The following is a 14,045-nucleotide window of genomic DNA, read 5'->3' as shown; positions in this document are numbered from 1 at the left end:
AGCAAGGAAGGCTTTAGGCATGTGCACTAACAAAATGAACATTGAAGTTGTTTTATTTAAAGGAAAAGCAACTGTGACGTTTTGGTTTTGGTGAAGGAGTGTCCTCGGTGTGGGTTGGTGGGGGTGGTCTGCAGCCGGCAGGGAGAAGGGACTGGGGCTGCCCTGGAGCAGACATCTTCCTTCTCCTTATGAAATTTCGGCTGCAGAGCTCAGAGCCGAAATGCTCTGCCCTTCCTCCGTGCCCCATTCAGTGCACAGGCTGTTCTAATTTAATGCATGCATATGAATAAAAATTGAACTGTCCGGTGCTGGGACAGATTTTTTTTTTTTAAAAAGAAACTCGGGTTTGATCCCTATAAGATTAAACAATCATTGGGGTTTAAAGGTTTAATCTGCTGGACTTCAGCCCAGGTTGGGGATTGGAGCCCCAAAATAATTGGATGCAGCCTCAGACTTTGGACATCAGAGCTAGGGGGTGTGTGTGTGTGTGTGTGTGTGTGTGTGTGTGTGTGTGATGTTCCAGGAAACAGGGGAGGTCACTCCTTGGCAGTGTACTGGGGCAGGAGGGCTAGAGCCGCCTGCCCCTGCCTCCCATTGATTTCTCAGTGGCTGACTGGCCACAGCATCTGGGGGTTGCTGTGCACATGAATGTGTGCTATTGTTCCAGGCACACGTCGGCCTTAAGAAATAGCACAAAACAGGCCGTCCTTATTCAGGGGCAGAGCCCCCTCCATCACTCAAAACGGCCCTTCCAGGTCACATGCCTGAGGCCTCTGCAGACAGGACGGACGCAGCTGCCTCGAATCTGCTGTGGATCGTTAGCCATTAGTCGCGGTTCCCAAAACCTGACAGCCGGAGCTTCCCGGGCTTTGCGGGGGACACTATGTTCTCCGAGGAACTGTGGCTGGAAAATGAGAAAAAGTGTGCTCTGGTTCGGAAGCCTAAGCAGGGCAGGAAACGGCAGGAGCTGCTGGCCGTGGCCTTGGGGGTGAAGGTGGGACTCAAAGGTGGCTTTCTCTGGCCCCCTCTCAAACTCTTTGCCTGTCCACAGATCTCCTCCCTGGTCAGGGGGGCCGCCCTCACGCACAGCGACAACCACTTCAACTATGAGAAGACGCACAACTTTAAGGTAAGCAAACCTCCGCATTCTTTCTTCTGCCCTCAAAGCGCAGGTGGACAGTGTAACCTGGCCTCTGACTGTAAAGTAATGAGACAGCAAATTCCCTTGCTTTCCACGTGTAGCTGCTTGCTTTGGGTCAGACTGCACTGGGGACCTCAGAAAGCTGTTTGCTTGGTGCTGATGCCTAGAAACACCTATACATATATTAACGTAGTTCTGGAAAGTTGGACCCCTTTCTGCTTCAGATTCCCAGGTCCGATGAAAGAAACACAGAGCATGTCCCGTCTGTGGCATTTAGAGACCTCCTGGCATCACCAAACGGTATTTTTCCACGCAGGGTAGCAGCAAGAGCATTGCCATCTCCAAGCAAGGGAAAACAGTTGCCCGTTTCACATTCTGGGTTTTGTCTTTTGTTTTCCGGGATGCTAACTCCTTCGGTTTCTGTGTAGGCAGCTGTGAAAGCAAACGATGACAGGCGACACCGTCCAGTCGCTTTTGTTTCTGCTCTGGGCGCAGGGAGCACCCTGGCCACCTCGCCACAGCCCCTCGGGTTGCAGCCTTGATCCCGCTCACCAGACCAAACAAATATATGGAAAGTTGGTGGGAGTTCTCGTGGCTTTTCCCACGTGTATTTATAAACTGGAAAGACTGCTCTCTTCATTTCAGATGAGCCCTGGTAGAAACGGCCTGCCGTCAGAAAATGATGGCTTATTTCCTTTGCCCTAATGTGTTTTCCACGCAGGACTGGGAGGAGGGGCTGATGCCGAATTGCTTGGCTTGAGATGCTTTTCAGTGCAGGAGAGACGGGATGGAGTTAAAGGCTTGATCCCAGCAAACGGGCTGACAGCTTGGGAGCTGGAGAGCCAGGGTGGAAAGGAGAGGCAGGAGCAGCAAACTGCGAATTGCCTTCCTTTTTTAAACTCTTCTTTCCTTTAGAGCCAGGAGCCCAAGGGAGTGTTGGAACCGGGAGAGCCCTCTGTCAGAGCTGTTCGGGGAAATCTATTTTGTCCTGTTGCTTTCTGGTCCTTCATGAGGACAAATGTGTGTCTATGAAATATACATTCGTGTTAGTTTGGTCCGTTTGTCTTGCTTCTGTTTTTAGAAAGCAAGCAGCTCAGGCATTTGCATGCTATAATTGAACTGAGGAGTGGAATATTTCATCCCTCCATATTTAGCATGAGGATGAAGAATTGCATTATGTGGCTCTTGACATTTCTCCCACCTCCACCAAACAGTGACAGGTCTAATTTGGGGCATAAAAAGCCTTTATTTTTTTTTCTTACCTGTTTTCTGTCTTCACCCTCATTAATGTTTTTGCCTTAAGCACATATTTTTCTGACTTCGGGCAGAAATCCTGATCTTTTGTATCTTGTGGATACACTACCACGGATGGAAGGATGGATCTTCTGGAACTTATACATTCTTTTTCTTCCTCTTGAAAATTCCAATTCTTCTGGCTTTAAGATACAATTGGAAGGGCAACTTCTCTCTCTCTCTCTCATACACACACACACACACACACACACACACTTGATTGATACTTTCAAAACTAATTTCAGTGCTTTAATCTTAGATTTATGAGTGGGAAATGATATTTAAAACAAAAGGATAGTTGAATCTGCTCTGGCTGGTGTGTCTCAGTGGGTTGAGCACTTGCCTGCAAACCAACAGGTCACCAGTTCGATTCCCAGTCAGGGCACATGCCTGGGTTGCAGGCCAGGTCCCCACTTGGGGAATATACAAGAGGCAACCGATGATTGTTTCTCATGCACATCACTATTGGTCTCCTTCCTTCTCCCTCCCTTCCCCCTGTCTAAAAAATAAATAAAATCTTTATTTAAAAAGAAAGAGTTGTTTAAAAAAAGGATAGTTGAATCTGATTTTCTTTAACAGTCCTGTTGCCAACATGATCTATATTAGTCATTTATCACTGCAAAACACCAACAGCTCTTTTAATATTTGCTTAAAAAGTCAGTATCTGTTCAATGGGCCATCTTCTTACTTCCAGCTATGGAGAGAGGGAAAAGCAGGGAGCAGACCAGTTGTTAGAGTGGATACTCCAGCCAGACAGGAGCCTTTCTCTTCCGCGTTTTAAATAGATGTCTTTGAGACACATCAGACCCTTGAGTTGCTGTCAGTTGATTGTGGCTTTCAATGGTCCTGCTGGTGCCACTGTCCTTAAGAATGAGTGGCTGGAGCAGGAGCTCGAGGGCGTGTTCCCTCTCACTCCTTGCCCCTCCCACGCCCCTCCCACGCCCATTCAGCCTCCCTTCACATCCTCCCCTCCCCCATTGTCTTTGGAAGAAACTTCTAAAACCAGGGTTTTTAGTAACATACCACTGAAAGAAACTGAAGAAAGAAAACACTTATCAAAGGTCCCTGCTGTCTGCTTGGACTTAGTGTGAAATGAAGGTGTAAAACAGAAACTTTGTATTTATGTTGACTTCTAATAGGCTTTATTCTGGAATTTTCTTAATTTGTAATTTGTAGTATTATTATTTAAGAGTATTCTGTGCATGGCATAGAGTGTTTAATAAAAGACACATTGTCATGCTGATCAGCAAATAAGCCTTGCTAGGTCTGTACTCTGTCCTAGGAGCTTCCAACCAGAGGTTCAAATCTGCCAGCTGATCTTAATGCCTCACATACAACAAGATTTTTTGCCGCAGTTCAGACTATCTCCCCAGCCAAAAAACCATCTCCTAGCTCTCCTCAGGCACCTCCTCAAGAAGGATGGGTAGAAAGCCCCGACATGGCAGGTGCAGGGTGGGAACCCCCACTCCATTCTCCAGAAAGGCCCCAGTCACCGCTCCTGAGAGCATGTCCACTGTCCTCGCTCTGGGAAGCATGTCTAGGAAAAGGTGAAAATCAGCTCTCAAAACAAAAACTTTTGGAAGCAAATTCCAGTTGTGCCTCACTTCATGCAATAGTTATGTACTTTTCCACACTGTATGCAGATGCAACTGTTGCTATTTTAAACCCTGAGTTCTCTGGGTTACTGGCACATCCTAGGCACGAAAAGGCATTGATTGAAGGAATGATGAGATTAACAGACTCCTCTCTAAAATGAACTGTTTCAGAAACAGAAAAACCACTCCATTACTTAACTCTTACTACGTCTGCATCTCTGTTTATCTGGCTGACACAAGGAGACCCTCCTCTGCCAATGGCGCGGCTTGCCTTTAGGTGGTCTACCCTAGCAACACCTCGTGGCCGGGCACTGCAAATCCTCGGGCCAGCAGGCCCCCCAAATCTGGATAACTGTCCTTCCTCCCCGCTTAGCACAGCGATGGGGTAGCTGTGGCCAGCTTCATGCTCTGGCCATGACTTGGTCTTTGGCCAACAGCTTTGTTTTCCCAGTCTCAGTTTCCTCATCTGTAAAATGGGAGTGTTGTAAAGCTTAAAGAATACCTGTGCATCACTTAGCTCTTGGGCACCCAGTAAGGTTAGCGTCTATCGTTATTTTATCATTCATCTGTTTGTGTCTCTCATTTCTCTTGTGTTTTTGTGTTTAGGTTCGCTGTCTCTGTATTTCTTAGTTTCTATCCTCACTTCGATATGCCTTTCTTTTTTTCTACCATCTCTTCCTTCCTCTCTCATTAGTCACGTATAATAGAAAAATGAGGTGCTCACACCACATCTCTACAGTCAGCGGGGTGGCCCAATCCTGGCGGACTCAGGACCCCTGGCGTGTTCTCCGCCCTGCCCGCTCATGTTCTCAGCCTTCCTAGCTCCACTCGTGTGTGTGTGTGTGTATCACTGGCTCCCTCCACCAAATTCTCTCCCTCCCCCAGGCACAGCAGGGACATTCTTCTCTCCCTGTATGGACTATCAGTGGAGGGCAGAGGTCCGGGAAGTCCTAAAGGTTGAAGAGCAAACCACCGTACCCCCACCTTATGCCATGTTCCCCAGGTCTGAGCATCCCCTTCCCTGGCCCCTCCTACCTCCCATCCACCTCTCTCCCAGCCCCTGGCCAACTTTCCTTTTCTCCGTAGCGCTGATCCCTGACACTGTACACGTTTACTCATCTGTTCGCCCTCCCTTTACCAGATGGAAAGACCCCCAACAGGGGTGGGGGGATGAGGGCAGACACCCCAGTGTCTAGAACAGGCCTTGCCCCAGAGCGGACTGCCTGACTGTATCATTTGGAAGCGTGTGCGGCAGATAACTCGCGGCCCTGCCCTCCTTCCCACGGCCCGCCGCACAGTTGTCTCGCCCGTGGCTTGCTGCACTTGTGGCAGTTGTGCTTGAGTCCTTCCAAGCACCAGGCCCTTCCCAGGGTCACCCGACTGCACCTGAGAGATGGAGACCGTATCGAGGTGCATCGGTTCAGCTCTTTTTCCCCTCTGGCCAGCGGGTCTGGCTGTACAGCCAGCGCTGCTCAGTGTCTTCCACATGGGGAACCTGGGACGGGGACAGACCCATGCCCCGGTTTACTCCTTTTGTTCCAGCTTCCTTCATGGTGGCTCTCAAAAGTGGTCTCGTCCAGGCAGAAGTTCAGTGATTGCCCAACTTACCCTTTTCTGTTCCCGACACTGGACAGAAAGGGGCTGTCCCAGCCTCATCCTGTTCCCATGGGGCACCTTGTGGACAGGAGCCTCAGGGAGCCTGCTCCTCCTGACATGCCAGCCCACCCCATCAGGTCCTGGGGGCAGGACTAGGTCAGGAGGCTGAGAGGGTGCCCCGGTGCTGCCGCTGTGATACCTGCCCAGGGGGTGATAGCACCTGGAATGGCCACTTGGGGTTTCGGGCATGTTTACGGTTTCTGGGCCTATCCCTGGTTTTCGTTCTTATCAGCCTGCCAGTCATTTGCTGTGGAATGAGCCATTTCTGCCTCCCACATGCAAACCCCTTTTTCCTGTCCTCCTTGACCTTGTAAGAATGTGTCAGCCCTCTGGCCCCAAGCATTTGCCTGCCTTACCTTGGCACAGGTAGAAACCAGCTTCAGAAGTGGCCGCAGGTTTGTTTTCTTTCTTTTGTTTAATAATCAGAAGAGGTTGTTTGGACAGAAACAAGTTTGGAACAACGCAAAGGAAAGGCATACTTCCTCGCCTTGACAAGAAAATGAGGGACTCACAGGGAGGCTGGGATAAATGGGCTTGCAAATGTGGCCTTTGTGAAGAAAATACGTTTTCTGATCCCCAACGCTACGAAGAAGAGGCGTTTTTTTCTCTATCTCCTACTGCAGCCTGACTCCACCATTATAATGATCAGAAACTCCTTGTTTTCAAGTAACAGAACCCCTGGAAACTATCATAAGCTAAATAGGAGGCTATTGTACAGGAAAGGCTCATAGACCCCCAGGGACTGCTCAGAGCTCCGGGAGGGAGAACACAGGAGCTGGGAGCGTGCCTGGACCCCGTTTCTCCTTTTCTTCTCCCTCCATCCCTCCCCCCTTCTCTCCCTCCCCACCATTTCACTGCTCTCTGCTCTCTGGGTATCCGCCTTGCTGTTCTCTCCCTGCACAAAATGCCTTCGTCCACATGGTCCGCAGAATATGACGGACAATAACTCCCTGGTTTGTAGGGCACCAAACCAGCCACAAAACCCCAGTTGCAAACTACCAGAGAGAGAATCAGCATAGCTTGACTTGGACCGGGTATCGCTCAGGCCACTCTGGCCATGAAACTGACCCCTGTAAACCCGCGGCTGGGGCGCCAGGCTGCCGGGGGCGGACAGTGCCCGGGCTGCAGTAAGAGAAAGGCCTCCTCCTGGGCAGGCAGGCTGCCCACATCCACTATAAGCCTTTCCTCCCCGTTTTGAAGAATCCCTTTAAGTTTCCTATCAGTGTCGAACTCTTTCTACTGGGCTCTGTTGGAAGTGAATCATGGAGCAACTCTGAGCCTAGGTACTGTTGTCCCTGTGACTATCTGGAAACTTTGGCACTCTGCAGCACACGGTGGCCTCTGCCTCTCTCCTGGTCTAAGGAAGAGGCTCTATTCTGTTGGCTCCATATCTTACAAAGTGCACCCCTCACTGCTGTGCCATTTTGGAGCCAGGCTAGCCCTCAATGAAACTTGAAGAAAGTGAGATTTGTCTCTGGCAAACTCTCCGCCCTCCACCCTGATTGCTTCTCTTGTCCCCACCTCATTGCTCCTGTCTGCTGAGTCGCCTCAGCGTCACCCCTCCCCACCACTAAGACCTGGCAGCCCGGGACTCAGAGTCTGAGCTTCTCCCTCTCCACCCCGTTCCCTGAGGCTCTGCATCCTGCAGACAGGCTACACATTCTCATTAATTTTAAATGTCACCTGTTTCCTGACAACTGACCTGGTTTCCTCATGAACCCTTTCTCCTGTGGTTCACGGAGACTCACTATTGCTCCTCAGGGAGTGCATACTCACTTTGAAAGGGACACATGCGTGAAAATGACAACTTAATGAACCTCGTGGTCATGTTTTAAATGAGTCCTCTGAGGACCAACAGCACAATGCCTCTGGCCCATGGAATTTCATTCATGACACAGATTTAGGGCGCGTGAAGAAACAGTTTTTGGAAAAGGTTCTCACATACATGAGTGAGTGCCGTCTCTGCCGGCCAGGATCTGACTCAAAGTTGACCTTATGCCTCCTTGGCATGTTTTTATGTAAACGTTGGGGCACTGTCATTGTAAATCCTTTACAAACCAGGAGAAGAGGAGTTATCTGCCCTGAGAGCAAACCCAACGCGGATGCCTTGCTTCAGCCCCACCCCAAAGAAGTGGCTTGGTCAAACCATGTCACAAACATAAATCATCTATTAACAATATGACCCATCTTAAGCGCTTAGCTGTTATTAATTTCACAGTGACTTTTTCTATTCCAAAGAACATACAATTAAAAGATCTATTCTAAATGACTAAATGACTTATCCCGGCATTTTAAGTCCAAAGAAACAGTCCTTTTGTGTTTTGTTGGGAGGAAAAAAGTACCAATGATTGCTGTACATATTAGTTGGGTATATTTGAAGGCTCTAATAAGAGGAAACTATTTAGACATGTCATTTTTTATTCATCAAATATAGACTGAGGGCCTATTAGGTGCCAGGCACTGTCCGGTTCAAAGAAGACAGAAGTGACATAAGAATGTGAACTCCTCCTCTACTGGGTGGCTCTCACCCAGCGTGGCTTTGCTCTCAGAGGACATTTGGCAATGTCTGGAGACATTTCTGATTCTCATGACTGGGTTTGCTGGTGACCTCTGGTCGAGGCCAGGGATGCTGCTAATGTGCCACAATGCCCAGGGCAGCCCCCCAACCCTGCCACAAGGAGTTACCCACCCTGATATCAATAGTGCCAAGACTGAGAAAGCTTGAAACAGACAATGGGGGAGGGGGCTTGGGGGGTTTGAGCAGGGAAGTGTCAAAAATTTTGGTGCTGATATCCTCTTATACCTGAGAGAAAGTTAACTACCCAAAGATGTCACTTTATACAAAGGGGCAATTCCCGCCCCGTCCCCACCCCCGCCGTGGCAATCAATGTTTTAGAAACCACATTCTATTTTAAATGTTCTAGAACAGCATTCTGAATGGGCAAATCTGGGGGTCATTGGTGCCCAGGCTGAGAAGCGGGCTCTCTTGCTCCCTCTGTTCAGCTGGCCCCTCAGGGAAGCCTGGAATCTTCAGTCACAGACTCAGTGATTCCCCTCAGTTTATTTTTCTCACATCTGAAAAGGTTCACTTCAAGGTCAGTATTTCATCTGATCTTGCAAGAGGAAAAAGTCCCAAGTTTAACCTAATTTCTCACATGAGTTCAATGTCACATGACTCTGGGAAATGCAGTAGATTAGAGGAAAAAACCCTCTGCTGAGATTGGAGGCCAAGAGCTGATGGCCACAGGCAGGCTCCCTGCCTTCCTCCTGAGCTAACTCTGGGCAAGAGCTAGAACAGGTGACCTCCAGAGGCAGTGACTTGTAGCTGGAAGCGACTTTAGCCACCTCCAGCCCCCTCCTCTATGCATATAAAGCAGCTAAGAAGGATTGCCTTTGACCCAGAGGCCTTACTCAATCAAAGTAAAAGAATAAAGTTTTCATTTTGAATATAAATAATACAAATGACAAACTGAGGTGCTATGGTTTTAGTCTACATTAGGGATTCTCTACCAGGGTCACTTTGTCCCCCGGGGCATATGGGACAGTGTCTACAGACATTGGTGGCGGTGCCAGCCAAGGGTGCTTCCAGCATCTGGTGGGTAGAAGCCAAGGACGCGACTGAACATCCTACCATATTGTGCACAAGACTTACCAAGCCCAAAAGGTGAATAGTGCCAAGGTTGAGAAACCCTGATGTCTAATGATAAGAAAAAGCAAAATTTCTCAACTGTAACACATCATAAATAGCACTTTCGTCTTCTTACAGTCCAGAACCTGGGCTGAGCTGATTATGCACTTGGGAGGCATTGACATTGACCCATGAAAACATACTTGTTATGAAACCGCCAGGGACGGCTCCCTTCCCAAGTCAGCAGATGTGAGACAAATAACATCCTGCTCATTTAGAACGTGTCAAGTCAAGAGATACTCGCTAAATGCCTGAGCTTTTTCTTGACAATTCCTCTCGCTCTTGTTTTTATAAAATGGCCAATCCTGGGCTATTTGTCAAACATACCTTATCTCCTGCAATATCATCTTTTTCTGTTTGGAGTGGTTTTTGAATTCCAGGCAGACCATGCCCAGTATAATAGTCTTGGACAGACATTCTTCCTGTCTGGGGTATTTTCTTCCTGTCTAGGGTATTTTAGGTACTGCCCTAAAGTTTCCAAAATGTTCTCTCTCTCTCTCTCTTTTTTTTTTTTTTCTTTGCTGAAAAGATATTCTTGAAAATCAATAAACTTCAGAGAATGGAAAAAGCTAATTAGTGACTTTTCGAGATATGGGATATTTCATTGGAAGAGTTGAGATCATAACTCAGAGCGAGTGCTTCAGCATCTGTATGTAGTCTACTATTTAGTGACTGTCCTTGTGGGCCCAGAAGAAAATTGAACGCTCTATCAGCCATGAAAATAAACAGCGGGCCATCACAAAGAGGAAATTAGGCCATCAGCCTAGAATAATGTTTCAGTAACTTTACGTTCCCTTCGGTCCCCGTCTTGTTTGATTTCTGTGGGAGTGTGTGGACACTTGGAGTTATTTGCTATTCAGAAATGTCTCCCTGCATTTGTTTGGCTGGAGAAATGAGATCCCAGGCAATGGGAATGCACTGATGAGAAAGGGTGCTGGTAAATATGGGTGGGGCTAAGAAGTATCCAATGCAATTTTGATATATTTAATTTTTTTAAAAGCATTGACAAGAAGTACAATTTCAGAAAATCTATGATTAGCACATCCTTTGTTTCCTGGGCCTGTAGTGGGCCAGTTTCTATTTTGTTAATGGGTAATGAACATTGTAGCTACTCTCCTAACTTCTAAATATTGCATTTTTATTTTTACCCCAAGGTATGGAGGTATTTCCCATGTGAGATGTTCCCACTAGAGATGTTCTAGAGAAGAACTTGGTCCTTTTTTTTTTTTTTCTGACCTATAAGAAAAGAATATCTTTCAGAAACGAAGCCCGCTTTCACTGGCTTTTGGCTGTGCTGTTTTGGCTTTGGAATATTCTCCCCAAGTACCCTTCCTGCCCTGTCAACACCACACTTCCCCAGCAGCTGGGTCTTTCCCAGTCTGGTGAACTCCTATCCATCCTTCAAAACCCTTCAAATATCGCTTTCCCCAGCCTTCCCAGGAAGAATTGTTATTCTCTCCATTATACTACTGTGGGATAATTATTACATTACCTATTTATTCTTGTAGATGAGATCCTTGAATGCAGGGCAGTCTGGGCTCCTCTGATCCATATTGACTTTGTTTCTCTGTGGCCTTCTACAGTGCCGGGTTCAAAGTGGACAGCCAGCGTGTAAGTGTTGAATAAATGAGTGAATAATGAATGTGAGGGTAGACAGGTGCACGAAATAGAAAATAATTCATCTCTCTGACATTCTTTCCCCCACCAATATGCAGTGCCACTTCTGAGATATATCTTGTCTCTCTGTATACGAGACTTCATTTCTGACCTTTCCACTTGGTATCACTGGTCTGTTTGTCCATCCTGCGTGGTGTTTTACTTTTTCTAACTATAGAAGCCTTAATATATGGTCGCAGGTATTTTTTTACTTTCTTCTACTTATTCAAAATTATCATGGCTATTCTTTTCCGCCTTATTCTTCCATATGGAATTTAGGGTCATCTTACCAACTTTTGTGAAAAGCACCATGGAAAGTTTTATTGAAATTACGTTAGGTTTATAGATTCATTTGGAGGATAATTAACCTACGTATAATATTGGGCATTGCCATACATGAATATAGAGTGTCTCCTTATTTATACTCATAATGACATTTATTTATTTTCCAATTATTTTAGTTTTTGCTGCTGCTGTAAGTGGAATTTTTTATTTTTATTATTTAATAAAATGTTATTACTCCTGTATAGCAATGCTACTGATTTCTTCATATTGCTCTTTTTATTAAGCAAACTTGATGGCCTCGTTTCTTCTTCCAGTCATATATTGTATTTTTTTTGTCTTGTTTTATTATGCCAGCTAAACTCTGTAGAATAATGCTCAAGAGAAGCGTATAAACAGGTAGCCTTGTATTTTTGCTGGCTTTAAAGGAAATTATTCTAATGTTTCATCTTTAAATGTGATGTTTATTATGTGTGTAACATAGATGCCTTCAACCAACTATTTTTAGGAGAGGTCCTTCTCTTCCTAGTATGTTAAATTCTATTATTATGAATAAATGTTGAATTGTATGTGATTGTTGGTGTTCTAATTTTTAAAATGGTTTCTCTTCTTTTGTTATTGTGGTAAATTCTAGTAATATGTTGAGTACCTTAAATTCACGAAATAAAACCTTCTTGGTCTGGACACTTTTTAAATGTAATGTTACATTCAGTAGGATCTTTTTCTTTCAAATTTTTACATTTATATTCATAATTGAAACTGACCTATAATTTTACTTTCATATACTGTTCTTATATATATTTTTAAGTCTAGATTATATTAGCTTCATAAAACAAATTATAGAATTTTTGGTTTTTTTCCTCCCTCTGCTCTCAAGTAGTCTGTATTAGCTAGACATAATTTGATTCTTAAAAATTTGATAAAACTTAAAAATATCACTTGGGATCAGTGACTATTTGAGGGTAAATGTTTTACTGCAAATTTAATTTACTTAAAGGGTACAATGGAATTTAGGTTTTCTATATTATTTTGAGGCATTTTTGATAATTCATATTCTTTAAAAAATTAAGTATTTCATTTTGTGGAAATAAAATTAGTATCTCAAGGTTTTTGGTTTTTATTTTATACTTTTACTGCATCTACATTTATGTTCTCCCTTACCGTTTGCACCTTTTCTTTTGATAAATCTTGCCTGAGGTTCACCTATTTTATACATCTTGTTTAAAGTCACCTTTTAGGTTTTCTATCCTTTTTTATTTTATTTTTTCTATTTCATTATATTCTGCAAAATCTTTTGTTTTATTTACTCTGTTATTTTTTTAACTTCATAAATAGCATACTTAGGTTGTTAATTTTCAACATTTAATTTCTAATACATACATATATTATTTCTTAGTATGTCTTTCAGTATTTGTGAATGGAAACTGTTAGAGTTTATCTGAAATTATCTTTATTTCACCCTTGCTCTTGAATGCTAATTAGCTAATTATAGAAGTTAGGTTGACTGTAACTTCCTCTGAGCACTTTGATGAAATTATTCCATCATCTACTAGCCTCTTTTGGCTGAGGAGAAGTCTGTTTTGATTCTAATTGCTATCCTTTTGCAGGCCTTCTGTTTTAGGAATTTGCTTGTCTTTTGGTATTCTGCAGTGTCACTATAATCTTTGCAGGTTTAGATTATTTTTTATTTATTGTGTTGGAAATTCATTTAGCTTTTCTAAATCTGGAGAGTTTGCATCTTTTACTAATTCTGGAAAAATCTCAACTGTTTTTTTTTTTAATGTTGCTTTCTTATATGCCCAAACCTCACCGTCTCTTGGCTTTCCAGTATCATACTCCTTTGTTTCTCTCTCTTGCATCTCGGGTCTCTTCCAACTGCTCTAACAATCTCATTGACAAGTCAACATGCCCTAATGTCTTCCATCTTTTATTTTTAAAAAATCCCTTCTTGTCTCCATATCTACCTGGAGCTACCTTGTTGCCACGCTAAACATCACAGCCAAACTTCTTGATGAATTACCTTCACATTTCTCCACTTCCATACCTCCCATTTTTTCTTTAGTTCACTTGAGTATGACTTCTGCCGTCACCGATCCAAGGAGATTAGATTGCTTTTGCTAAGGTTGCTAATGACTTCCATGTGTCTGCATCAATATTCAGTCCACATTTAACTTGACCTCTTCCCAGTATTCAACATGGTTGACCACTCCTTCCCTAAAACTCTTCACCTCTTGGCTTCTGAAACACTTTATTCTCTTGGTTTTCTCTAAATGTTGGAGCACCAAGGGCCTAGGCTCTATTTTCTTTACATTCTTCTCTGTATCCCTAATAGTTTTTATCCATTTATGTGATTTTTAAATACCATTTATTTGTCAGGATGGCCAAAATGTATACCTCCTACCCTCACACCTCCTCTGAGTTATTAAATTATGCGTGAATTTCTGCCTCACGCTAACACTTGGAATATCAGGGGTACTTAAACTGTTCAACATTGAACTTCTGAATTTTCTTCTTCCTAAAAGAGTGTCTTCCTGCCCTGGCTGCTGTGGCTTAGTGGACTGAGTGCCGGCCTGCCTACCAAAGGATCACCCATTCAATTCCCAGTCAGGGCACATGCCTGGGCTGCAGACCAGGTCCCCAGTAGGGGGCTCATAAGAAGCAACCACACATTGATGTTTCTCCTCCTCTCTTTCTCCCTCCCTTCCTCTCTCTCTAAAAATAAATAAATAAAATA

The 14,045-nt window shown here is 44.6% G+C and overlaps 1 protein-coding gene across 2 annotated transcripts in view; it reads left to right on the top strand.

The window, feature by feature from the left end:
• The window catches only part of CHN2 (chimerin 2), a 253,681-nt gene that overhangs the window by 220,939 nt on the left and 18,697 nt on the right, over window positions 1-14,045 (top strand). Inside the window, exon 7 of one of the 2 annotated variants that reach the window (XM_054564484.1) lies at window positions 1,052-1,129. The exons of the other annotated variant lie outside the window; for it this stretch is intronic. Coding sequence (XP_054420459.1) covers window positions 1,052-1,129 — 78 coding nt within the window. The remainder of the gene's footprint in view (window positions 1-1,051; window positions 1,130-14,045) is intronic. 2 annotated transcript variants of the gene reach the window in all.

This window comes from Pteronotus mesoamericanus, unplaced genomic scaffold (assembly GCF_021234165.1).
Source record: "Pteronotus mesoamericanus isolate MK-2021 breed Mesoamerican mustached bat unplaced genomic scaffold, CSHL_Meso_final scaffold_85, whole genome shotgun sequence".
NCBI lineage: Eukaryota > Metazoa > Chordata > Mammalia > Chiroptera > Mormoopidae > Pteronotus > Pteronotus mesoamericanus.
The sequence above is the reverse complement of the archived record's forward strand: the minus strand, read 5'-3'. Positions and strand labels throughout refer to the sequence as shown.